This window comes from Aedes albopictus, chromosome 2, assembly GCF_035046485.1.
Source record: "Aedes albopictus strain Foshan chromosome 2, AalbF5, whole genome shotgun sequence".
NCBI classification, from domain to species: domain Eukaryota; kingdom Metazoa; phylum Arthropoda; class Insecta; order Diptera; family Culicidae; genus Aedes; species Aedes albopictus.
Window position 1 is genome coordinate 414,093,617 of NC_085137.1, and position 20,929 is coordinate 414,114,545.

The 20,929-nt window shown below is 43.5% G+C and overlaps 1 protein-coding gene across 5 annotated transcripts in view; it reads right to left on the reverse strand.

The window, feature by feature from the left end:
• Positions 1-388: 388 nt before the first annotated feature.
• Positions 389-20,929, reverse strand: part of LOC109417874 (arginine kinase 1) — a 130,339-nt gene continuing 109,798 nt past the window's right edge. For 3 of the 5 annotated variants that reach the window (XM_019692060.3, XM_062853498.1, XM_019692065.3), the window contains 2 exons: positions 6,599-6,780; positions 389-1,380 (listed from right to left, as the gene is read on the reverse strand). In XM_019692060.3, the coding sequence (XP_019547605.3) occupies positions 479-1,380; positions 6,599-6,780 (1,084 nt within the window). In that variant the 3' untranslated portion in view covers positions 389-478. Of the gene's footprint in view, positions 1,381-6,598; positions 6,781-7,631; positions 7,806-12,427; positions 12,489-20,929 lie in introns of those variants that run through there. The other 2 variants (XM_062853497.1, XM_062853496.1) reach the window with 2 other exon arrangements.

Sequence of the window (20,929 nt, forward strand, 5' to 3'; positions counted from 1 at the left end):
GCAGTTACGGGGTGTGGTCTCTGCTTCTCGTGTTTTTGGCACGAGGCAGATCGCTGTTCGTGCGCAAATCGAAAGAGACGAGATCGGCGGGGTTCATGGGCGTCCTCCGGAAGTGCTCCTTATGGTTGTGTAACAGAGGGGGGCGGGGTTGGTCACGCGAATTGTCTGCCAGGCAGCTCAGCTGAATCGAAACCGTGATCTACACGGCTTTTTCCTAGTTTTGGATGCGAGGAGAACACGAATGCACTTCGGGGAGAGCGTGTGGAACCTCTGGCTCTGGAGAGGATCGTCCGGACGATGGTAGAACGCGCTGGGGTACCAAGTGTAGTGATTTGTTTTAGTAGTGGTGGCGGGTGTAAACTTCAAAAATAATCAAAATTTTAACGAATTTGTTTTATTACTTTTTTTGGCTTTTATTTTAACGTGTTTTACTTTTTGCTTGTGTTAGTGTAGTAGGATTAGTAGGGGGAGTTTTGATTTACAGCGACTTTTCAATCTTGATGAGTTCAGAAATGCCATCGTACATCTCCTTGACGGCCTGGTATTCGGTCAGGCCCATGCGGCGCTTGTTGGAGATGTCATAGATACCGCCCTCGGCTTCGGAGTGTTCGCCGCGGGTTCCACGGACCTGCAGGTTGTACTTGTCGGCGATGGATTCCAGCTTGGCGTAGTCCTTGGCCAATTTCGGGACCTTGATGTGGACCGAGGCGCGGATGGTGGTTCCCAGGTTGGTTGGGCAGAAGGTCAGGAAACCGAGACGGTCGTGGTGCGAGAAGGGGATGCGCTTCTCGATGTCGTTGACGGCGGTGACCAGACGACGGTAGACCTGTCCCAGATCGCCACCCATCTGCATGGAGATGATGCGGAGGTGATCTTCCTCATTGCACCAGACCAGGAAGGTCTTGTTGTCGTTGTGGTAGATACCACGTCCAGTTGGCCAGAAACGGCAAGCGTTGGCGGCCTGCAGGAAGCGATCGCCCTCCTTGAACAGGAAGTGATCGTCGATCAGCTGCTGCTGGACGGCCTTGTCCATACCGGTCAGCGGGTAGAACTTGCCCTTCAGCTCACCCTCCAGTCCGGACAGGGTCGACGAGACCTTGTCTTCCATCTCCTTGTACTGGGCCTCGGTCAGGCACGGGTTGAAGGGGTAGCCCTCCATCGAGCGACCGCAACGGACACGGGTCGACACGACGAACTCGCCGGTGGGGTCAACGTTGCCGAAGGTGTCGACATCGCCGAAGTCACGGGCCGGGTGCTTGTCGGTCTTCTTGAAGCCCTTGTGGTAGTCCTCGATGATGGGGTCGAACAAATCCGAGAACAGGGAGTAGGCCTCGGCATCGGGAGCGTAGATACCAACGCCAGAGTCGGGGTTCTCGAAACCTGGGAAAGGAAGAAAAAAACCGGATGATTAGTGAAAAGATGCAAATAATGACTCTAGAGAACATCTAGAAAAAAGAACGATAACTGAGGAACTAGCGAGCGATCATGTTGACAGATTGAAATGTAAAAATTGCTAAAAAAATAACAGAGTAGTGGTGGTGGGATTTGAACCCACGACTCCTCATTTCGCTTGACAGGCGCGTTAACTAATTTCGCCACAAAGTATAATTTAATGTTCTTCTTATTCCACGCTCATTTTAGCTACTTTTCATCTCCTTAGGTCCTTGGACGTCCATTTCCAAAACTCACGGAGTAACTAAATAAATATATAAAGGTGTGCGTTTCATACTATCATACTATTTTAATGAGTAACTTAGTGAGTTCATTTCATACATCTTTTAAATCGCTATTTTTTGTATACCCATCCAACTTTCAGTACTATGCTGCCCCCACTCGCATAACAGTCTCATATTGCTGGGTTTCCCATTCATATGGGACTGTTATACGAGAGGGGGCAGTATTCCACTTACTCAATTTTGGCTCCCCGCGTCGAAGTTGGGTTGCTTTGCTCTTCGCTCTCTGACAACAATAAAGAGAGCAAATGAGAAGGGATGCAAAAAATAACTCAAAAGCGAGTTTAAAGGTACTCATAGTTAGGTTCTCTTTTTCAGTATAGTTTTCATTCAGCACCTCCAGTTATTGATTGAAGAAAAGTTTTATGGAGCTTTACAGAAATTACTCCAGAATTTTTTTTTCAAATCCCTCTGAAATTCCTTTGGGAGTCTCCAAAAATTCTTCGGGGATTTCCTTTAGAAGTTCCACCAACAATTGCTCCTGGGGTTCCTTCTAAGAATTTTACATGAATCCGTTCACAAATCCCTTTTGAAACCCCTCGAGATTCTATTGTGTAACCTTTTAAAATTCCTCCAGAAATTTCTCTTCAAATCCCTCTGAAATTCCTTTGGGAGTTTCCAAGAGTTCTTCGGGGATTTCCTTGAGAAGTTCCACCAAGAATTCAATTGCTCCTGGAGATTCCAAGAATCCATACACAAATCCATTTGGGAACCTCTCGATATTTTTCTGTGGTACCTTTTAAAGTTCCTCCATAAGGTTTCACCATAGGGTTTCTTCTAGAATTTCCCTTCGAATATGATGTTAGTAGTTAGTCGTAATTACTTAAGAAAACATAAGTTTTACCCAAACGATCTGCTCGAAATTATTCCAGCAGTTCCTTCTAAAATTCACCCAGATGTACCTACTGAAATTCCTCAAGGACTTCCTCCAGAGTTTACTTCAGCAGTACCTGAACTGATCTTTTTCTGAAACCTCTGAGGTTTTCCTAGGAGTTTCCCCAAAAGTTTTTCTGGGACTCCATCAGGACATCCTTCTAGGATTCATCAGTTTTTTTTTCTTGGTATTGTATCAGAAAACTTCTTATTTCAATATAGGTAACTAAAGTTCTCATAAAGTTAAAAAAGCTACTCGGGAATCCTCTTGGAGTTTCTTCTGGAAATTATCCTAGAGCTTCTACTAGGAATCCTCCGGGGCTTCTTCTTCTTCTTCTTTATGGCTCTACGTCCCCACTGGGACTTGGCCTGCCACGCTTCAACTTAGTGTTCTTTGAGCACTTCTACAGTTATTAATTGAAGGGCTTTCTTTGCCTGCCATTGCATGATTTTGTATATTGTGAGGCAAGTACTATGATACACTATGCCCAGGGTGTCGAGAAAATTTTCCCGACTGGAACGGGAATCGAACCCGCCGTCTCCGGATTGGCGATCGAAAGCCTTAACCACTAGGCTAACTGGAGACCCCTCCAGGGCTTACTTTTTGGAAATCTTTCAAGGATTCCTACTGAAAATCCCCCTGAAGTTTTTTTTCTGGGAGCACTTCCGACATTCATTCTCAAAAATATTCAGGAGTTCTTTCTAGAAATCCTTCACAAATTTCTAGTCTCCGTTTTGGGATTTCTCCAGGAGTTACTTCTTGTGCTCCACATGGGAATCTATCAAGAGTTTGTCTCTAGTAATCCTCCAAGAGTTCCTGGAGAAATATATAAATCAAACTCCTGGAATAATCTCCAGAAGGAGTTCCCGTATTAACTATTGTACGAAATCCTTGAAAGGAGAAATTTCCTCAGACATCGTAAGAAGGAATCCTCAAAGAGATATGGAGGAAACCACAGAAGAGATTCTTTTAGAAATCCTCAGATAGAATTCCTCCGAAAGTTTTTATGAGATTCAATTCGGAGTTCTTTCTGGGATTCTTGGAGCTTTTTCGGGAAGTTTTACTAGAGTTCGTACTGGGAACCCTTTGGTACTTAACTTTTTTCTGGGAATCCTTCGGGAATTCCTCCAAAATTCATTCTCAAAATCCAGAAATTCCGGGAGAATATCTCCCAAACCCTCCAGCTTGAATCCTGTAGGAGTTGTTTATTGGATAACTCCAGGAGTTCCCTCTGGTGTTCCTCATGGGAACCTATCAAGAGTTTGCCCCTAAGAATTCCCCCAGGAGTTCCTGGAAAATTAATATATCAGATCCCTGGAATACTCCATAGAATGAAGGAGGAATCCGTAGAAATTCCTGAAGAAAACACGAGAAGGAATTCATGAAAGAATATGGAGGAATCCACTGAAAAGATTCTTGGTGAAATCCTGTCCCAAAATCCTCAGAAGTTCTTTGCGAGAATCCTGCAGAATTTTTTTTTGGAAATCTTTCTAAGAGTTCTTTCTAGGAATCCTCCAGCAGTTTCTTGTCTGAGTCTTGCAGGAGTTTGTAGTTCATTGTAGGATTCCTCCAGCAGTTTCTTCTGGCGCTCCTCATGGGAATCTATCAAGAGCTTTTCTCTAGGAATCCGCCAGGAGTTTCTTCTGGAGTTCTCCATAAATGAATATGGAGAAATGCACAGTTAAGGCATTCCTGGAGATATTCACAGATGCAATTCTTAGAATTGCCCTAAAAAAAAGTTCTTCTAAATGGGCATTCTTTCATGAAATTCTTCTGGGAATCCCCCTGGAGTTACTTCTGGAAATTGTCCTAGAATACCAACTAGGACTCCCCCGAAACTTTCTGCTGAGAATCTTTCAAGGATTCCTTCTGAAAAAAAAAAAATCAGACGTTCTTTTTGGGGAGCATCCAGAAAGTCCCCATGAAAATCCTTCAGGAACTCCTTACGAGAATACCGAATAAATTCCGTTTGGAAATCTTCCAGAAGATCCTCCAGGAATCCTCCAGGAGTTTCTTGGCTGAGTCTTGCAGAAGTTGGTTGTGGGACTCTTCCAGCAGTTTTTTTTTCTGGAGTTCCTCATAGGAATCTATCAAGAGCTTCTCTCTAGCAATCATCCAGGAGTTTCTCCTGGTGTTCCTGGAGGAATCTCTAAATCAAATTTCTGAATTAATTCCCAGTAGGAATTCTCGGTGAGGTCTCTCGGTATTTCACTATTGTATTGGAACTTCTGAATGAATTTCTAGAGAAATCCCTAGAAGGAATCCATAAAGAAATATGGAGGAATCCAGAGAAGGAATTCCCGGAAAAAATCTGCAGATGGAACTCCTCCCTGGAATTCCATCAGAAGTTCTTTTAAAGTTAAACCAAAGAGATTTTCAGGAAATCCTTCTGGGAATCCTCCTGGAGTTTCTTTTGGAAATTCCTTTAGAGTTTCTGCTGGAAATCCTCCGTGACTTTTTGCTGAGAATCATAAAAGGATTCCTTTTGGACATCCACCCGCCAGAAGTTCTTTTTGGGGAGAATTCCGTTTGAAAATCTTCCAGAAATAACTTTTGGGAATCCTTCAGGAGTTTCTTGTCTTGCAGTTTCTTGCAGGAGTTCGTTATGGGATTCCTCAGTAGTTTTTTTTCCTGACGTTCCTTATGGGAATCTATTGAAGAGCTTGTCTCTGAGAATCCTCCAGGAGTTTCTTCTGGGAATTCTCCCGGTGTTCCTGGAGACATCTCTAAATCGAATTCCTGAATTATTCCCTATAAAGAATTCTCGGTGTTTCTGAAGGAATTTCTGGAGAAATTTCAAGAAGGAATCTATAAAGGAATACGGAGGAATCCACAGAAGTAATTCATGCAGAAATCTACATGGAATTCCTGGAATTTTGTCCCTCAAAAAATCTGGGATTCCACCAGGAGTTCTTTCTAAGAGTTTTATTTCTGGCATCCTTTCAGAAAATCCTTCTAAGAATTCTTTTGGAGTTTCTTCTGAAAATTCTCCAAGAGTTCCCACTGGGATTCTTCCTGAACCTGGAAATTGTTCAAGGAGTCCTTCTGAAAAACATTAATAATTCTGGGGATCATCCAGAAATTACCCATGAAAATCGTTCAGAAACTCCTTGCGAGAATTCTGCATGATTTCCGTTTGGAAATCTTCCAGCAGATCTTTCTAAGAATCCTTCAGGAGTTTCTTGGAGTTACTAGTTTGGAACCCACAGGAGTATATGACCCCAGCAATCAAACCGTTCACAACAAACATGTTCGAGGCCAGCGAGGCTGAGGAATCTCCAGAATGAATTCCCGCCGAAATTCTCTGAAGAAGATTCTGGAGGAGTCCCCAATAGGAATTTTCGGTCAAATCCCCAACACAAACGGCATTCCTGGAGTCATCAACCGATGGTATTCCCGGTAGCGTCCCTCGCAGTTCTGAAAGAATCGACTGATGTCATTTCTGGAGCAATCTACTGATGATCCTGAAGGAATCTCCTTAGATGGACTTTATGCAAGAATCTCAAGAAGTTCCTGAAGGAGCTCCCAGTTAGGAATTCTTGGAATAACCCACACATTGGTACAAATGGGTTATTCGAACAGCGGACTCATCTGTGAGTTACTAACAGTAAGGACTATTAACTGGATTCTATCTACCATGGTAATTTTAGACATCGCAAGGAATGTAACAGAAGAACGCAACGTTTAGTTTTTCGACTGTGGACTCTACTCGAGATAGGAATTTGCCGACTCTGGCAGTCTGACTGGATAACAAAAGGCTAGTTTACCCAGTCTGGCCCTACTCCTATTTATTTAACCTTCTTCAGGGAATGAGGCTGCACTGTTGCTTGTGTGCTGCACTGTTTGCTGAAAGGTGTCAAGAGATTGCCTCTTGCATTAAGAATTTTCCCACATAAACTTGAACCAATCATCTATTGCTCACGTTCTTCCTCAGTTATCAACCTCATTCCAGTAGCAAGCGAATATGTAGTAGGTGGTATTGGATACGTACCAGATTGGACGCAGTCCAGTAGAGTCGATCCGAAGGAGGTCTTCTTGTTCTTCAGGGCATCGAAGACTTCCTTGGTCAGATACTTCTTCAGCAGGGACTTGGAGTCCGAGGCGGCCAGCTTGGCGAAGCCAGCTTCCATCTTTTCCATAACGGCAGCGTCAACCATGGTGTCTGATTTGTTTCTGAAATGAGAATATAGGTAGAAACAAGGTTTAAGATTAAATGTGAAAACTTGTATTAAGATTTTGAAGCAATCGAAGCAAAATAATGACGTAAGTAGATTCTACTACTGATTCAATTCGTGGAAGCTCTCGAAACTGATAATTTTGAACTCTGTGGTCATCGTCGTCGCATAGTCGGACCTAATAAAACCGAAAAGGTAACCAATGTGCGGCATAATTCGAAAGCGGAATACACTGTCCAGAAAGAAAGAGACAAAACAACAACTACCACCACCCTACGTGGGATATGATTTCAGTTCAGCATCGCAAACAGAATGCGAAAATTAAATTCAGTCTTATTAGTTTATCGGGGTGTGTTGCGCGCCTAACCACCGAGTATCGTTTGACGAAAAACCCGAACAAAAGTTCATTAATCCAATTGGGTTGATGTTCTCCGGGGGAAACGGAAGAGCAAGAGAGAATTAAAAAGACCACCACCAAAAAAGGAAATTTGCTGGCATCTCGCTCTTGCTCGCAACGGTTCCCGTATAGCTTATGGGCAGTGTTGCCAGAAATCATAACTTAACATCTGTTCAAGATTATGAAATTAACTTCTTTCTCAAGACTAGTTAATCCTTGTCAAAAAGAGAAAAGTTTGTGGTTAGGAAAACGTTACTGAAAACAACACTTTTGGCAGCACTGCCAAAGGATATCATTCCAATTTGATTGTTCGACCAACAGTGAGAATGAAACCAATTCGACCATCACAACTGGCGAAATTGGAAATGCTTTCTGGACATGAGGAGAGGGTTGGTAGGTAGTTGTTGTTTGGTTGCGGCGTATCGAGGTCCATTTGATTATGCCGCACTTACCTCGACAAAAATACCATCGAGTTTGATACACACCCTTCACCGCCATTGTTTGTGGCGTCGTCGCCGCCGCCGTCAGTTCCTCCGGCGGCAGCTGTTTCGTTCTCCACCACCTTTTCCTTCTTATCTTTGGACGCACAACCACCCATTTTCGCGCGTTCTGGTTTGACTGGTTTTCTGTTTTTTTTTTGTGTTGGGGGGTTGGTTTTTGTTTTGTATGAAAATTAATTAACACTACTACTGTCTCTTATCCGATTCTTCTCCTTCGTGTTCCTTCTAGTTTGTTGCGTTTGTGTGTAGGTGTATTCGCGAGGCAGTTTTCCACTCGACGTTTGGGGAAACTTAGTTTGTTGAAATCGATTTAATCAAGGGAAGTTTTTGGGCTCTTAAATGTAACGTCAATTCCTTCCGGCTAGTACGATGAGTTTATTCGAATTCGAATGGGAATGTTTGTGGTTCAATAACAATAGACGAGTATTCCTAAAAGGTGTTGCTTCTTCGCGCTCAGTCGCCAATCCTTATTGATGGTGCGCGTAGTTTACACTTCAGAAGCTGCAGTCAATTTTGCGTTCGTTCGATGTCTAACAGTTGGCAACTCTTGCACGCACTTCGTCGTCCTCGACTTCACCGAAAAAATGTGTATAATGTGTATCACACACCCTCCTTTTCTAATAATCCAAAGTGAGAGGTTCAAATCACTTCCCCTTCTTCCACTCGGGCTTTGCTTCTTGACTACTCCTAGTGTTGCTCCAATGGGTAGATTCCCTTCAGCTTCAATTATTGAGATTTCATATAAATATGTGAATCATTCAACCGAAAACGGAAAATATCACACACGATAGTTTGGTTTTGGCTTAAATACTATATTTGGCCTCCGGTTTGTGCACTTGGAATTCGAATTTTCGACTCTACTGTGGCGGTGGGCTCCGATTCATACGCGGTGAAAATTCCAACTTCCACACCCTTTTTTCTCGGCTTTTCCAGAACACACACAGCCCTCGATCGCTACTCGCTTTTTCACTCCGAATTAAAGCATTCTCTTGCTGGAAGCCGTCGTTTCTACGTTCACTCGATACTCGCGGTCAATTCCGGATTCCGGATACTTCCAATTCCCGGCTGGTGGCAGTGATTTCAAGTGCGGGAAACTCTTGCAAAACTGGTCCTCCGTTTTTTTTTTTCGTTGGGCGGCTATATCTTCTTGTTGCAACTACTGCTCCGGGACTCGCCTATATCACTATTCTACTGTGCGTTCGCGTTTCGACTCCGACTCGGCAAACCGGCCTCCTTTGATGGTGGCGCTCTAGCGACCCGAACGCCGCCGCCGACTTCTACCCCAGGCTCTGTGCCTCTAACAAGGGGTAGTTTTCTCGTGAAAACGGGAGGGTTCGCTCTAATCATCTCATCTCTCGCTTTCACCTCCTAAGATCACCGTTAGATGGTGTCCCTTTCGCTCCCGTGGTTGTTGCGTGTTGTTGTTACCGGGTGTGCCCGCGCGCCAGCCAGCCAGCAGGATTCTCTTCGCGTCATCGACTCTCAATCGTCATCGTCATCATCATCGATGCGATGCGATGGATGGAATTTTGCTGCACCCTTCGCTCGCAGCTCGGAAAAGCGCGCGCGGTCGGTCGGTCGAGCAGCAGTTATCCTGCGAGGCCAGGACGACTGTTGCGTTTGCATTGGAAGTGGTGGTGGTGATCGGGTCGCACCCTAAATGAGCCGAACGATGGCACCCCAGCAGTACCAACTGTTACAATCTGAATGTGTGTCGAGGAGATTGAGAGGCAGGCATGAATGGAAGCGGGTCGTAGCGGTTCCACCGATCTTTGCCCTTTTCGGGATGGAATCTGATTGTCGACGATTCAGATTCCGTTCAAGATCTTTCGGTTAAATCGGTTAAATGTGTTGAAACAATGTCACTCGTCCTAGATAGACATCGTGACACCTAATAATTACCGCGCGCTCAGTCTGAATGTCACACAAGGAGACCTTTAATGTTTATTGCCGGCAATTTGCGAGGGTTCGATGCCGACCGACGCACACGGAATGCGCATGAACATTTCTGCGGGGCGACGATTGTAGCCCGGTGCTGCCATCTGGTGATCAGGTGTGGAAAACTTGTTCCAGTTTACCGGTAGTCACCGGTAGAGTTCTACTGGCTTCTTGTAGCATTTCTGTTAGGTTATTGTCATACTTCGTTTTGCAGGTTTTTCACGAAGGCATTTTCTTTCTTTTGTATAACGTTGCTGTTGAGATCTATTTCTTAATCGATGTAACTGCACCTCATAAATATACGCTTCGTTCCGATTTCAAAGACAATTTATTCAGTTCCACCTTACCCATCCAGATATTTACAGTACTAGATTCGATAGCGATAGGTTACATTACATTGACGTGGTATCGCTTATTTTTATTTAATCTACTCCACAGTCAATGATACACGTTCATTTGGCACATAACGAGAGCTATGAACAAACGACGATGCATACACTATTGTCCAAGCGATCAGCGAACGATCCATTGTTCGCTCATTCTTCTTTAGATCAGGCTGGCCCAAGTTTAGACGGGTCCAGCATTGATCATACTTCCCCTCAATTTTGTAATTCTAGATATGCTGTCATCTTTTCGCATTTCGTTCTTGGTAGTGGATCCATAAGACTATCCGCAAGTTGATCTTCACTCTTGACCAATTGAACCCTGATCATCTCCTCTGGCTTGATTGCATTAAGTATAAACATCTATTTATGCCATTACACCGTATCTTCTGGTGTTCCTTTGGTTCTTCAGCAATCCGAGTAGAAGTTTTCCAATGTTTGATCTTCTGTTCTGTTTGCTTCCTCAGTAGTGTCTATGCTAGTATCACTGCTTCCGGATTACATCTCTTGGACTCCTTGGTGATACTTCTCTCATGCGCCGATGTTATGATAAGCTCGTGACTGTTGTAGTTGTTTGTCAATTTTTCAAGAAAAGCCACGATCTTTGTCCATTTGTCGAGCTTGTGACTGAATTTAGTACGATTTACCATTTCTACTCAATTGTTTGATCTGTTGTTAGCCATTACTGTTGATCATTAGCTAACGTTGATTACGTGATACGTTGTCGTTACACATTACTTTTCCAATCTTCTCACCAAGTCTCATGAATAGTCTACTCGAAGTTTTGTAAGTCGCTAAAAGCCGCCGACCTGTATTCTATCTATTAGCTGGAGATGTTATGCAGTTTTCAACGGTTTTTGAGATTAACGTCTATTGATTTCTCTTTTCATATGCGTCGTCGTAGGCTGTTCTGCAGTCTCGTCGAAACCAAACCGAACTCGAACTGCTTTAAGAGGAGAAATGAACCTAATGAAATGCTTATACAGTAAAGTAACTTCAGTAAAGTACAAATCAGATAGCGCTCGCCAAGTTAGAACATTGTCCTTATTTTTTCAACAGCCCACTTTGTTCTGAACAGTTTTTCTAAGAAGTAAAATATGATAAGTTAGCAAAAGTTATGTAAGTATGCGATTCAAGTACCCCTTCAAGTGAATTCAAACATCACAATCAGCTGGTTCTTCTCCTATCAGACCACCTATTGACCAACGGTTGTTATCTTATCGCCGTCAGCCCGGTGCATTTGCCGGTGGTATTTACCATTGTCCGAAAATATCACGAACCGGCATCGATAATTGGGTGCTAAGTGTGATTTAGCGGTATAATTTTCCTCCTAGTCGTTATTACGTAATCCGACCAAATTTTACCATCAACCGAATCGAACGCGATCCGTTTGTCCAAGCTCTAACAACCGAAACCACCGAAGCGATTTGTTCGCATATTTACACGTCATGCTCTGGCGGCGCGCGATCCGGCTCACACTCTCACTCGCATTCGCGTGCCAATGCACACACAAGCACTCACACTCACACCTCCACACGGCTCGCAGAAAATTTCGTTTCAGTGCAAATCTTCAATTGAAGAGAGATTCTTTACCCGCCGGCGAGATCATCTTCGATAGAGAAATATCCAATCACCATCAGGACTAAGTACAGTCCGGAAATCGCGTAGAACACCCACAGACACATGCGATACTTGGGCGCTGTCGCCGTACTTGTCGCGGTTTTCGCCATTGCCAAACTATCACAGATTTTCACGTGAATAACTCCTACTTGTCTTAAGCCGCAAAGGAAACAACATGTTTCCAGTGCGAACGAAGAAACGCTACTTTCTACCTCTTCGCTTCGAGGACAGTCGTCACACACCTGCAGCGCCTACTGCGTGCTAGGTTGCGCGTTGCGATCTTCGGTTCACCGCTACGCGCAAACACAGCAGGCCATGCGAATGGAGGAGAGAAGCACTAACACACACACATCCACACGTATCGGTCGGTGGTGCTGGACAAGTGACCGCGTGGTTGAACCGATCCGTTCGTTGGCTGGCGTAGTTTGCGTGCGTTCGTGCGTTAAGTTCAAATCTGGAGAGTGTGGTGGATACACTCCGATTTGGGAATTCGCTTTCTCTTCCTCCTCTCGTCCACCCGGAGTGCTTTGATAACAGAAGCATCCCGGTTAGAGTTTTGAAGAGATTTTAAAGAACTTCATTCGCTTTGAAGTGTTGTTGACTCCAAAGGCGGAAATAGGCGATTTTCTCGAGTACGCTGAAGTAGAGCTGAAGTGGCTTCAAGCTCAAGAGGATGGATTGGAGAATTCGATGCTTTGGCGATTTAAAACACTACACAAACAAACTTTCGTCGTTGATGCGCCGCATCAACGGGATAAACGGAAGAAGAAGAAGAATCACGGATAATTGTCCCTAGCCGAAACCCACTGGCTGCTGCACACACGCTGATTGCGGAAAGTGGACTGATTGATATTGGCTACTCGACAAGTGCTTCTTGGTGGATGGTGATGGCTGGCTGGGCGCTGCTGCTATCAGCCACACAGAGAGACAATAGCCATTGCGCTACACACGGACGCGAAGCTGTGTTAGCTGCAGCATCGACCGCCGAGAGTTCCACCGTCATCGTCCATCTCCCGTATACCCAAGCCTTATCTGAACAACGGCCGACCCGCGAAGGTAGAGGCACTATCAGCAACCTCAGCAACCCGCGCGCCGTCTTCGGATGCGTGAGGCGCCGTCGTCGCCTACTCTGACCGGTACTCGGAGAGATTATCAGCTGTCAGGTCCCACCATTATTGGTGTCCCGAGTAAAGCCGTTAATCTAGCGGAACGATCTTAGTTCGCGTAACGCGAAGTTCTGGTGACAATTATTGATTGCCACCACACTGACTGCTTCGTCATTTTATTTCTCGCCCGAATCCTCGAAGATCAAAGATAGCGAGTTGAATAAGGTGCCTCTTATTTATGGTCGGCAAACTTTGCGCCGATAAGACCGAGTCATATAAGACGCAACGCGATATAGCAACAGTCGCATATGTACTCAAGTGCATCTTGCTGGCGTCATCCACTGACTAGAGTGTGTCATCCACTTCTTCTTAGCCCAGCTGATGATAAAATGCGCTAAAGACAAGGGCGGGCGAAGACACCAGCGGGCGAAAACGACGACTCCGAGTGCGAATTGCGAAAGCGGCGCCGGCGTCGATTGGTCGAAGCTCGACGCCTTCACTATCCACCGCTAGGTGGCCAGCAAGCTTCGCCTGCTTCGTCGCTGCTGCGGTGGAAACGGGCGAAAACAGTAGGCGGCGACCAGTGGTGCGCGATTGTCAAGGGCAATGTCGCGGTCGAGGAAAGGAGCTGCTGCAGAATGTACAATTACGTAACTTTGTGGCGGGCTTGGTTGCTTTTTGAATGAATTATCTCTCTGCGTGTTCGGGCGACATTAACGACATTTTGTGGAGCACGAAGATTGTACATAAATTATCTGGTCAAATGCTTGGTTTTTATTGGCAAAAAAGTATCTTGAAACAATCAGGAATGAAACAGATTTGTAAGCAGATATCGTGTTTGTCAGCACCATCAATTAACCTAATCTCGGATACTTTTTCAAAACGACGTATAATACACGCAAATCCTATGTTGATACGTCGTTTTGAAAAAGTATCCGAGTAATGATGATACAGCCTTGCTGGCATTTGCCTTTTGAAACTTGGATCTTTATTCCTTTCGACAACCAGCGGAAACATAGTTTTGTAGAGCTGTGTGTTTTCAACAAGATCTTTAACAGGTTATGAGCCCATGAATGATTCGTTTCTTGTTGGTTCTTAGAGTATCTGCACATTCTGGAGTCAAATGTTTGTAAAATGCTTCCAAAGAACATTCTGAATGATGCTTAGCAGTATTCTGAATGCTTTTAAGTTAAATTTCGAGTGTTTTCAAGCAACATTTTGAATACTTGAGCATTCTAGATGCTACCGAATAGCTTCCAAAGCAGCATTCTGAATGCTTCCAAAGCAGCGTTCTGAATGCCTCCAAAACAGAATTCTTCCAAGGAGCATTTTGAATGGATCACTAAAATAACTAAAACGGCCGCTATGAAATGAACAGATAGCGCCACCGTAGTCTTGTGTGTTTGACGTAACTCGACTGCTGTCACTGTGTTACAGTCCATATACGGTGGCTCTTTTGTTTTGATGCGGTGAATAGCGGAAAAATTGGCTTCAATGATCCATTGCTTTCAAGGAGTATTGTAAATGCTTCTGAATGCTTCCAAGGAGCACTCAGAATGCTTCTAAGGTACATTTTGGATGCTTCCAAGGGTATTCTAAGTTCTTCCAAGGAGAGTTCTGAATGCTTCCAAGGAACATTCTGAATACCTCCAAAAAAGAATTCTTCCAAGGAGCTTTTTGAATCCCTTCAAAAAGTATTCTGAATGCTTCCAAAAGCATTCTAATTGCTTACAAATCAGCATTTTGAAAGCACCTAAGAAGTATTCTGAATGCTTCCAAGAAGCAATCTGAATGCTTCCAAGAAGTATTTTGAATACTTCCAAGAAGTATTTTGAATACTTCCAAGAAGCATTCTGAATGCTTTCTGAATGCTTCTTAGGATCTTTTGAAATCTTTTCGAGAAGCAGTCTGAATGCTTCCAAAACAGCATTCTTAATGCTCCCACACCACTTCTAAATGCTTCCAAAGCGGCCTTATGTATGCTTTTAAAGCAGAATTTAGAATAGTTCCACAGCAACATTCTATAAGCTTCCAAATCAGCATTTTAATTGCTTTCAAAGCAGCATTCTAAATGCTTCCAAAGCAGAAGTTAAATTCTGAATGCACCCCAACCACTTTCTATATGCTTCTAGGCAACATTCTAAATGCTACCAAGGAGCATTTTGAATGCTTCTAAGGAGTTTTCTGAATGTTTCCAAGAAGCGTTTTAAATCTCTCCAAGGAACATTCTAAATGCTTCGTAAGAGAATTCTGAATGTTTCTACGCAGCATTTTCAATGCTTCAAAGGAGCATTCTAAGTGCTTCCAAATTGGCATTCTGAATGCACCCAAGAATACTCAAAATGCTTCCAAGAAGCATTCTGAATGCTTCCATGGAGTATTCTGATTGCCTTCATGGAGCATTCTGAATGCTTCCAATGAGCATTTTAAATACTTTCAAGGAGAGTTTTGAATGCTTCTAAGGAGCCTTCTGAATGCTTCTAAGAAGCCTTCTGAATGTTCCCAAGAAGCGTTTAGAATCCTTCCAAGGAACATTCTAAATGCTTCGTAGGAGAATTCGGAATGCATGTACGGAGCATTCTGAATACCTCAGAGGAGCATTTAGAATGCTACTAAAAACATTCTAAATGCATATAAGCAGCATTCTGAATGCCTCCAAAGCAGCATTCTAAATGCATATAAGCAACATTCTGAATGCCTCCAAAGCAGCATTCTAAATGCTTCCAAATTAGCATTCTGAATGCTTCCAAATCAGTATTCTCAACGCACCTTAGTATTCCAAATGCTTCCAAGAAGCATTCAGAATGCTTCCCAGGAGTATTCTGAACGCCTTCAAGGGGCATTCTGTTCTGAATGCTTCCAAGGAGCACCTTGAATACTTTCAAGGGGCGTTTTGAATGCCTTCAAGGCACATTCTGAATACTTCAATGGTGAATTCTAAATGCTGCCAAGAAGCATTCTGAATGCTTCTAAGAAGCTTTTGAAATCTTTTCGAGAAGCAGTCTGAATGCTTCCAAAGCAGCATTCTCAATGCTTCCACACCGCTTCTAAATGCTTCCAAAGCGGCGGTATGGATACTTCCAAAGCATAATTCAGAACAGCAACATACTGTAAGCTTCAGAGTCAGCATTTTGAATGCTTTCAAAGCATCATTCTATTCTGAATGCTTTCAAAGCAGCATTCTGAATGCTTCCAAGTAAATATTCTGAATGCTTCCAAAGCATAAGTAAAATTCTGAATGCTTCCTAACCGCTTTCTGTAGAAGCATACAAAGTGGTTGGGAAGCATTCAGAATTCTACTTATGCTTTGGAAGCATTCAGAATATTTATCTGAAAGCATCCAGAAAGCTGCTTTGGGAGCGTTTAGAATGCTGCAACATTCTAAATGCTACCAAGGAACATTTTGAATGCTTCTAAGGAGCCTTCTGATTGTTTCCAAGGAGCGTTTTGAATCCTTCCAAGAAACATTCCAAATGCTTAATAGGATATTTTCGAATGCTTCTACAAAGCATTCTAAATGCTTGAAAAGAGCATTCTGATTGTCCCAAACAGTTCAAATTTTCTGAGAATTCTCTAAGAGTACATACATGATCGACTGATTGATTTCAATGGTCATTTTCGGCAGACACCGCGTCACAAGACCATTCCTCAATTCCGTTCAATATCAGTATGTAGAGTGTTATCTCGAGTGACAAAAGAAGTGTTACGCAACGGGAATCGCACGCGCGAATCATTCCCACTGCGCCCTCTCCCAAAAATAGCTTCAAACTGATAAAGAAAAGTACAACGTCTGAGCGATCACGGTTTCCCATTCTTATCAAAAAAATTCGACGACCAAAGACGAAATCAATTTTGAAAGTGTGTGCGCGGAAAATTTTCCATTTAAGGTATTGTTGTTGTGTATCCACCACATTCGAAACACCGGCATTCCTCTCTAAATCCTAATCTATCCAAACGACAACGATCGAGGCGCAAAATTGTCGCGTCGCAACTTATTAGCATACTTTTATTGGAAGATTACGACGACCGGATGGCGTCGCGAAACGAACCAGAACTGAAACGATTTCGTCCGCTAGTTCAGCGAATTCACTGACCGGCGAAGCAGGACAAAAGGAAGTCATTACGGATCGTTTATACCTAATTCAAATTTTTCGTACATTCGCGCAAGCTAGGCTTGATGATCCGTTTCGTGTGGGTTAGAAAAGTGCTGTTAGTGATCACACACATACACGCACGCTTGTTAATGTTAATATCGGTTGCGCTGTGCCTGAGGCAGTAACTGATGGCAGCACGATCAATCGATCAGCCGTCGCCATCAGAGATCGGCACTGAGGAGGCTTTGATCTGGGAGAGCATGAGTACGGAGTCATCCAAGTTGCCAGGAAACTTCGTTGCATAGGCTTTCTCCCGCGAGATTAGTGCTCAAGGCGATCATGGCATGCTAGGATTAATCTCACGCAAACTCACATGTCAAACGCAGGGTTTTCGGGCGAGGTTTTTCGGGAGGGTGGAAGCTCGAAGAACTGTCACCGAGGAACAAGGTGAACGACCTGGACAAGGGTCGTTCACTCCGGCACAATCCTCGTGGTGTGTTCCGTTTGCTCTTGGAGATTTCAGTACTGAAGATTCGATTTGAGCGATAGCTCCAGACGCTATATTCTCCATTCTTTGGGTAAAAGGAGGGCGGTTACAGAATGGCGGAAGTTAGCGTGCAAGGGACAAACTGGGGAACATGCAACGGCTTCTAGAAGCTTCTTTCAACGACTGCAAGCGTCAAGCGTTCGCGAAGAGTCATTCGTTCTAGTCCACACAAAGCAGGCGAGTGCGCTAATGAAACTCAATTGATCGCTCAATTAGCTGTGAGCTGAAGAGTGTTTGTTCTGACGAAGTAGAGCCCGTTCGAAGAGTCGCATTCCAGCTTTTAGAGTCGTGTTTGCTACTTTCAAACAATTGGATATCTGCCCAGCCGGCGACAGATGATCGCCGGTCATAAATTCAAATGTCTTCCACTGCGAAAATTGTATCCCGAAATAAATCTCAGCTCCCGCCGCGAGGCAATGATCGGTCATAGTGTTGGCCGGTTTCCAAGATCCACGCCACGTCTTCTTGAATAATAGTAGTGCACATCAAAGCTCGCGGGGCTTGGGAAGCGAAGGGAATGAACGAGACAGGAGGGGGCAATTATCGCCGGACCACGACGAGTCGTGCCGTTGACGGAGAATTGCACATGCAAACTGGCACAATTGAAAATGATGGGAATGTGTCTCTATGACGGCGAGTCCGAGCGACTGACTGTTCAGATGACGGCAAAGCTCTACGCCCGGAGGGGGCTTAAATACCGGAAGTATTCATTACCGTCGAGCGATGAGACCAACAGGGAAGGGGAGGCAAATGTCTATGCGATTAATATAGGGTTTCTATGACGTATGTTCATCGGAGCGATCGTCGAGATCAGCAGCGATCGCTGACGCTGCTGGGCTGTGCCACAATACATCACCGCATCGATGTGAATGGCGATGAGCGGGAATGGGAACGGATGGGATTCTTGCTTTATTGATCCGACCGACCGTTTTTTGAATTGATCTCGCGATTGTGGATTGAGGTTGGGCCGAGGAAAGAACAGATCGTTTCACTTCCTTCGTTTCCTTTGAATTCTGATTTGAATGCATTTTGATTCATTACTCTTCAATCTCTCTGAACAAATGAACCATGTGGGGCAAAATCAGTCAAAGAACCCGGTAGGAATGCTCTTAGTAAAGGGGAAATGCGTTTGATGAAATATTTCGAACATTATCGAGTGAAATATTTCGAAGCTTCAACGGTTTCACTGGCATTCTAGAATGACAAATTTCAATTAACCACGTCCATCATATTTAACATTTCAACCGGTGGAGATGCTCTTACTCACTACATATATAGAACATAGAAAATAAGAGTGAAACATTTAGAACTCGAAATATTTCCTTGACGTCAATACAAAGATTGACTGAATGACAATAAGTGCAGCATTTAACCTTCCTTAAAGCATCACGATGGAAGCAGTTTGCTGACGTAGTGCACGGTTTGGGTCAAAAATGACCCTAATGCACAAGAAGGGTTCATGGAAGTTTTAAACAAATCTTGGTTCATTCATGATCGTGAATAATCAAGAAACTTTTACAATGTTTGGGAATTCCTTTTGCAATTTCATAAGGAATGAAAAGCGTTTCTATCAAGACTTCTTTCGGAGAGTTTGTTCTGGAGTTCCTCCGAGGATTTCCCCAAGGATTTGTCATGTGATGCTTAAGTCTCAAAATTTCTCAAAAAGCCTTCCAGAATTTCCCTCTGAAATTGCTCTGGGTATATTCATCAAGAATTTCCAAGGGAATTATATCAGAAGTTTGTCCTGGAATTCATTTAAAAGAAGCTCCAAGAATTCCTGCGGATATTTCTCCGAGAAATCTTCACAGAAGGAGCTCTCATGCTGAGCATGTTTACAAGATTTTTCCAGGAATTATCTCAGAAGTAGTTTTCTTTCTGAATTTTCGTGCCATTCTCGGAAGAGTTTCTAGGAAAACTTCCGGAAGAATTCGCTAAGGATGTTCTGGAAAAAACCCGCAGCAAATTTCGAAGCAAATACCGGAGGCATTTTTGAACATAAAATCGGGAAAAGTTTCCAAATAAAATTCCCAAAGAACTTCAGGAAGAATTCCCGACGGAACTTCCGAGAGGATTCTTCCAAGAACTTTCAGAATAATTTCCAGAAGATCTTGTGATCCCGGAGGAATTTTCCAAATGATTAGCGGAAGAATTTTCTCAAACACTTCCGTAAGAATTCCTGCAGGAAACTTCGGGTAGATTTTTCATTGGAAATTCTTTAAGAAGAATTTCTAGGAGGAGCTTTATATTCAATTCTTGAAAAAAAAAAAACTTTCGGAAGAATTTCTGCAAGAACTCCGGCAAGAGTTCTTGTAAGAACCTTCGGAGGATATTTTGGAAGAACTCACGAAGGAATTTCTGGAAGTAGTCTCGCAGCAACTGCTGGAAAAACGCCTTGAGAAACTTCTGAAAAAAAAAAAAAAATCATGGTAGAATTCCTGTAGTAACTTATGGAAAAAAATCCGAAGGAGACTTTGAAAGAGGCCACAAAGGAAATTCTACAAAATTCCCGAATAAATTTCTAGAAGAAGCCCCTCATAAATTCTTCCGGAAGGATTTTTGCTGGATTTTCTCGAACAATTCACACCTACAGAAATAACCGGAGGAACTTCTAGAGAAATTCTCGATGGAACTCCTAAAGCAAATACAGATGCAATAGGTACCTGAAGGAAACTCATAGAATAATACTCAGTGGAACTTATAGGAGAGCTCCCAGGAGAACTCCAGAAATTCTCGGAGGAACGTCTAGAGGAACGAATTCTTGGATGTATTCATTGGAGAACCTCTAGTAGAGGAATTCTCACTGGAACTCATAGGGAATTTTCTACTGGAATACCTAGAGGTATTTCTGGAGAATCTTCTAGAGGAACTCTCAGTAGAATTCGTAGAATAATTCCCAGTGTAATTCCTAGAGAAACTCCCGGCGGAGCTCTAGAGAAATTCTCGATGGATTCTAGATGAATTCTCGGTGGAACTCCTATAGTTATTCCTGTTAGAATTGTGGAAGAACTCCCAGCGAAACTCCTAGAGGATGATCCAGTAAGCTTCTAGAGGATTTCCTACTGGAACTCGACGAGAACTTCCAAGTGGAAATTTTAGAAAATTCTCAGTGAAACTCCTAGGACCATTTCTAGTGAAACTTCTTATAGAAAGCCCAGTTGAACTCCAGAAATTCCCAGAGCAACTTCTAGAGGAATTCCCACTGGAACTCATACAGAATTTCCCAGCGGATTTTCTAGAGGGAACTCCGAGAGGAGTTGGCTGTAGAACTCTCCTAGAGTAAGTCCCAATAGAACTAGAGCAACTCTGAGTGAAACTTTTAGAGGAAATCCATATAGAATTCCGATAGGAGCTCACGGCAGAATTCATAGAAGAATGCCCAGTGAAGCTACGAGAGGAATTTCCTATGAAACTCATAGAGGAATTCGCAGTAGAGTTTCTAAAGAAACTCACAGTAAAACTCATAGAGAAGATCCCGGGGAAATTCTTAAAGGAAATCTAAAAGAAACTGGAGAACCTCTAGTAGAGGAATTCTCACTGGAACTCATAGGGAATTTCCTACTGG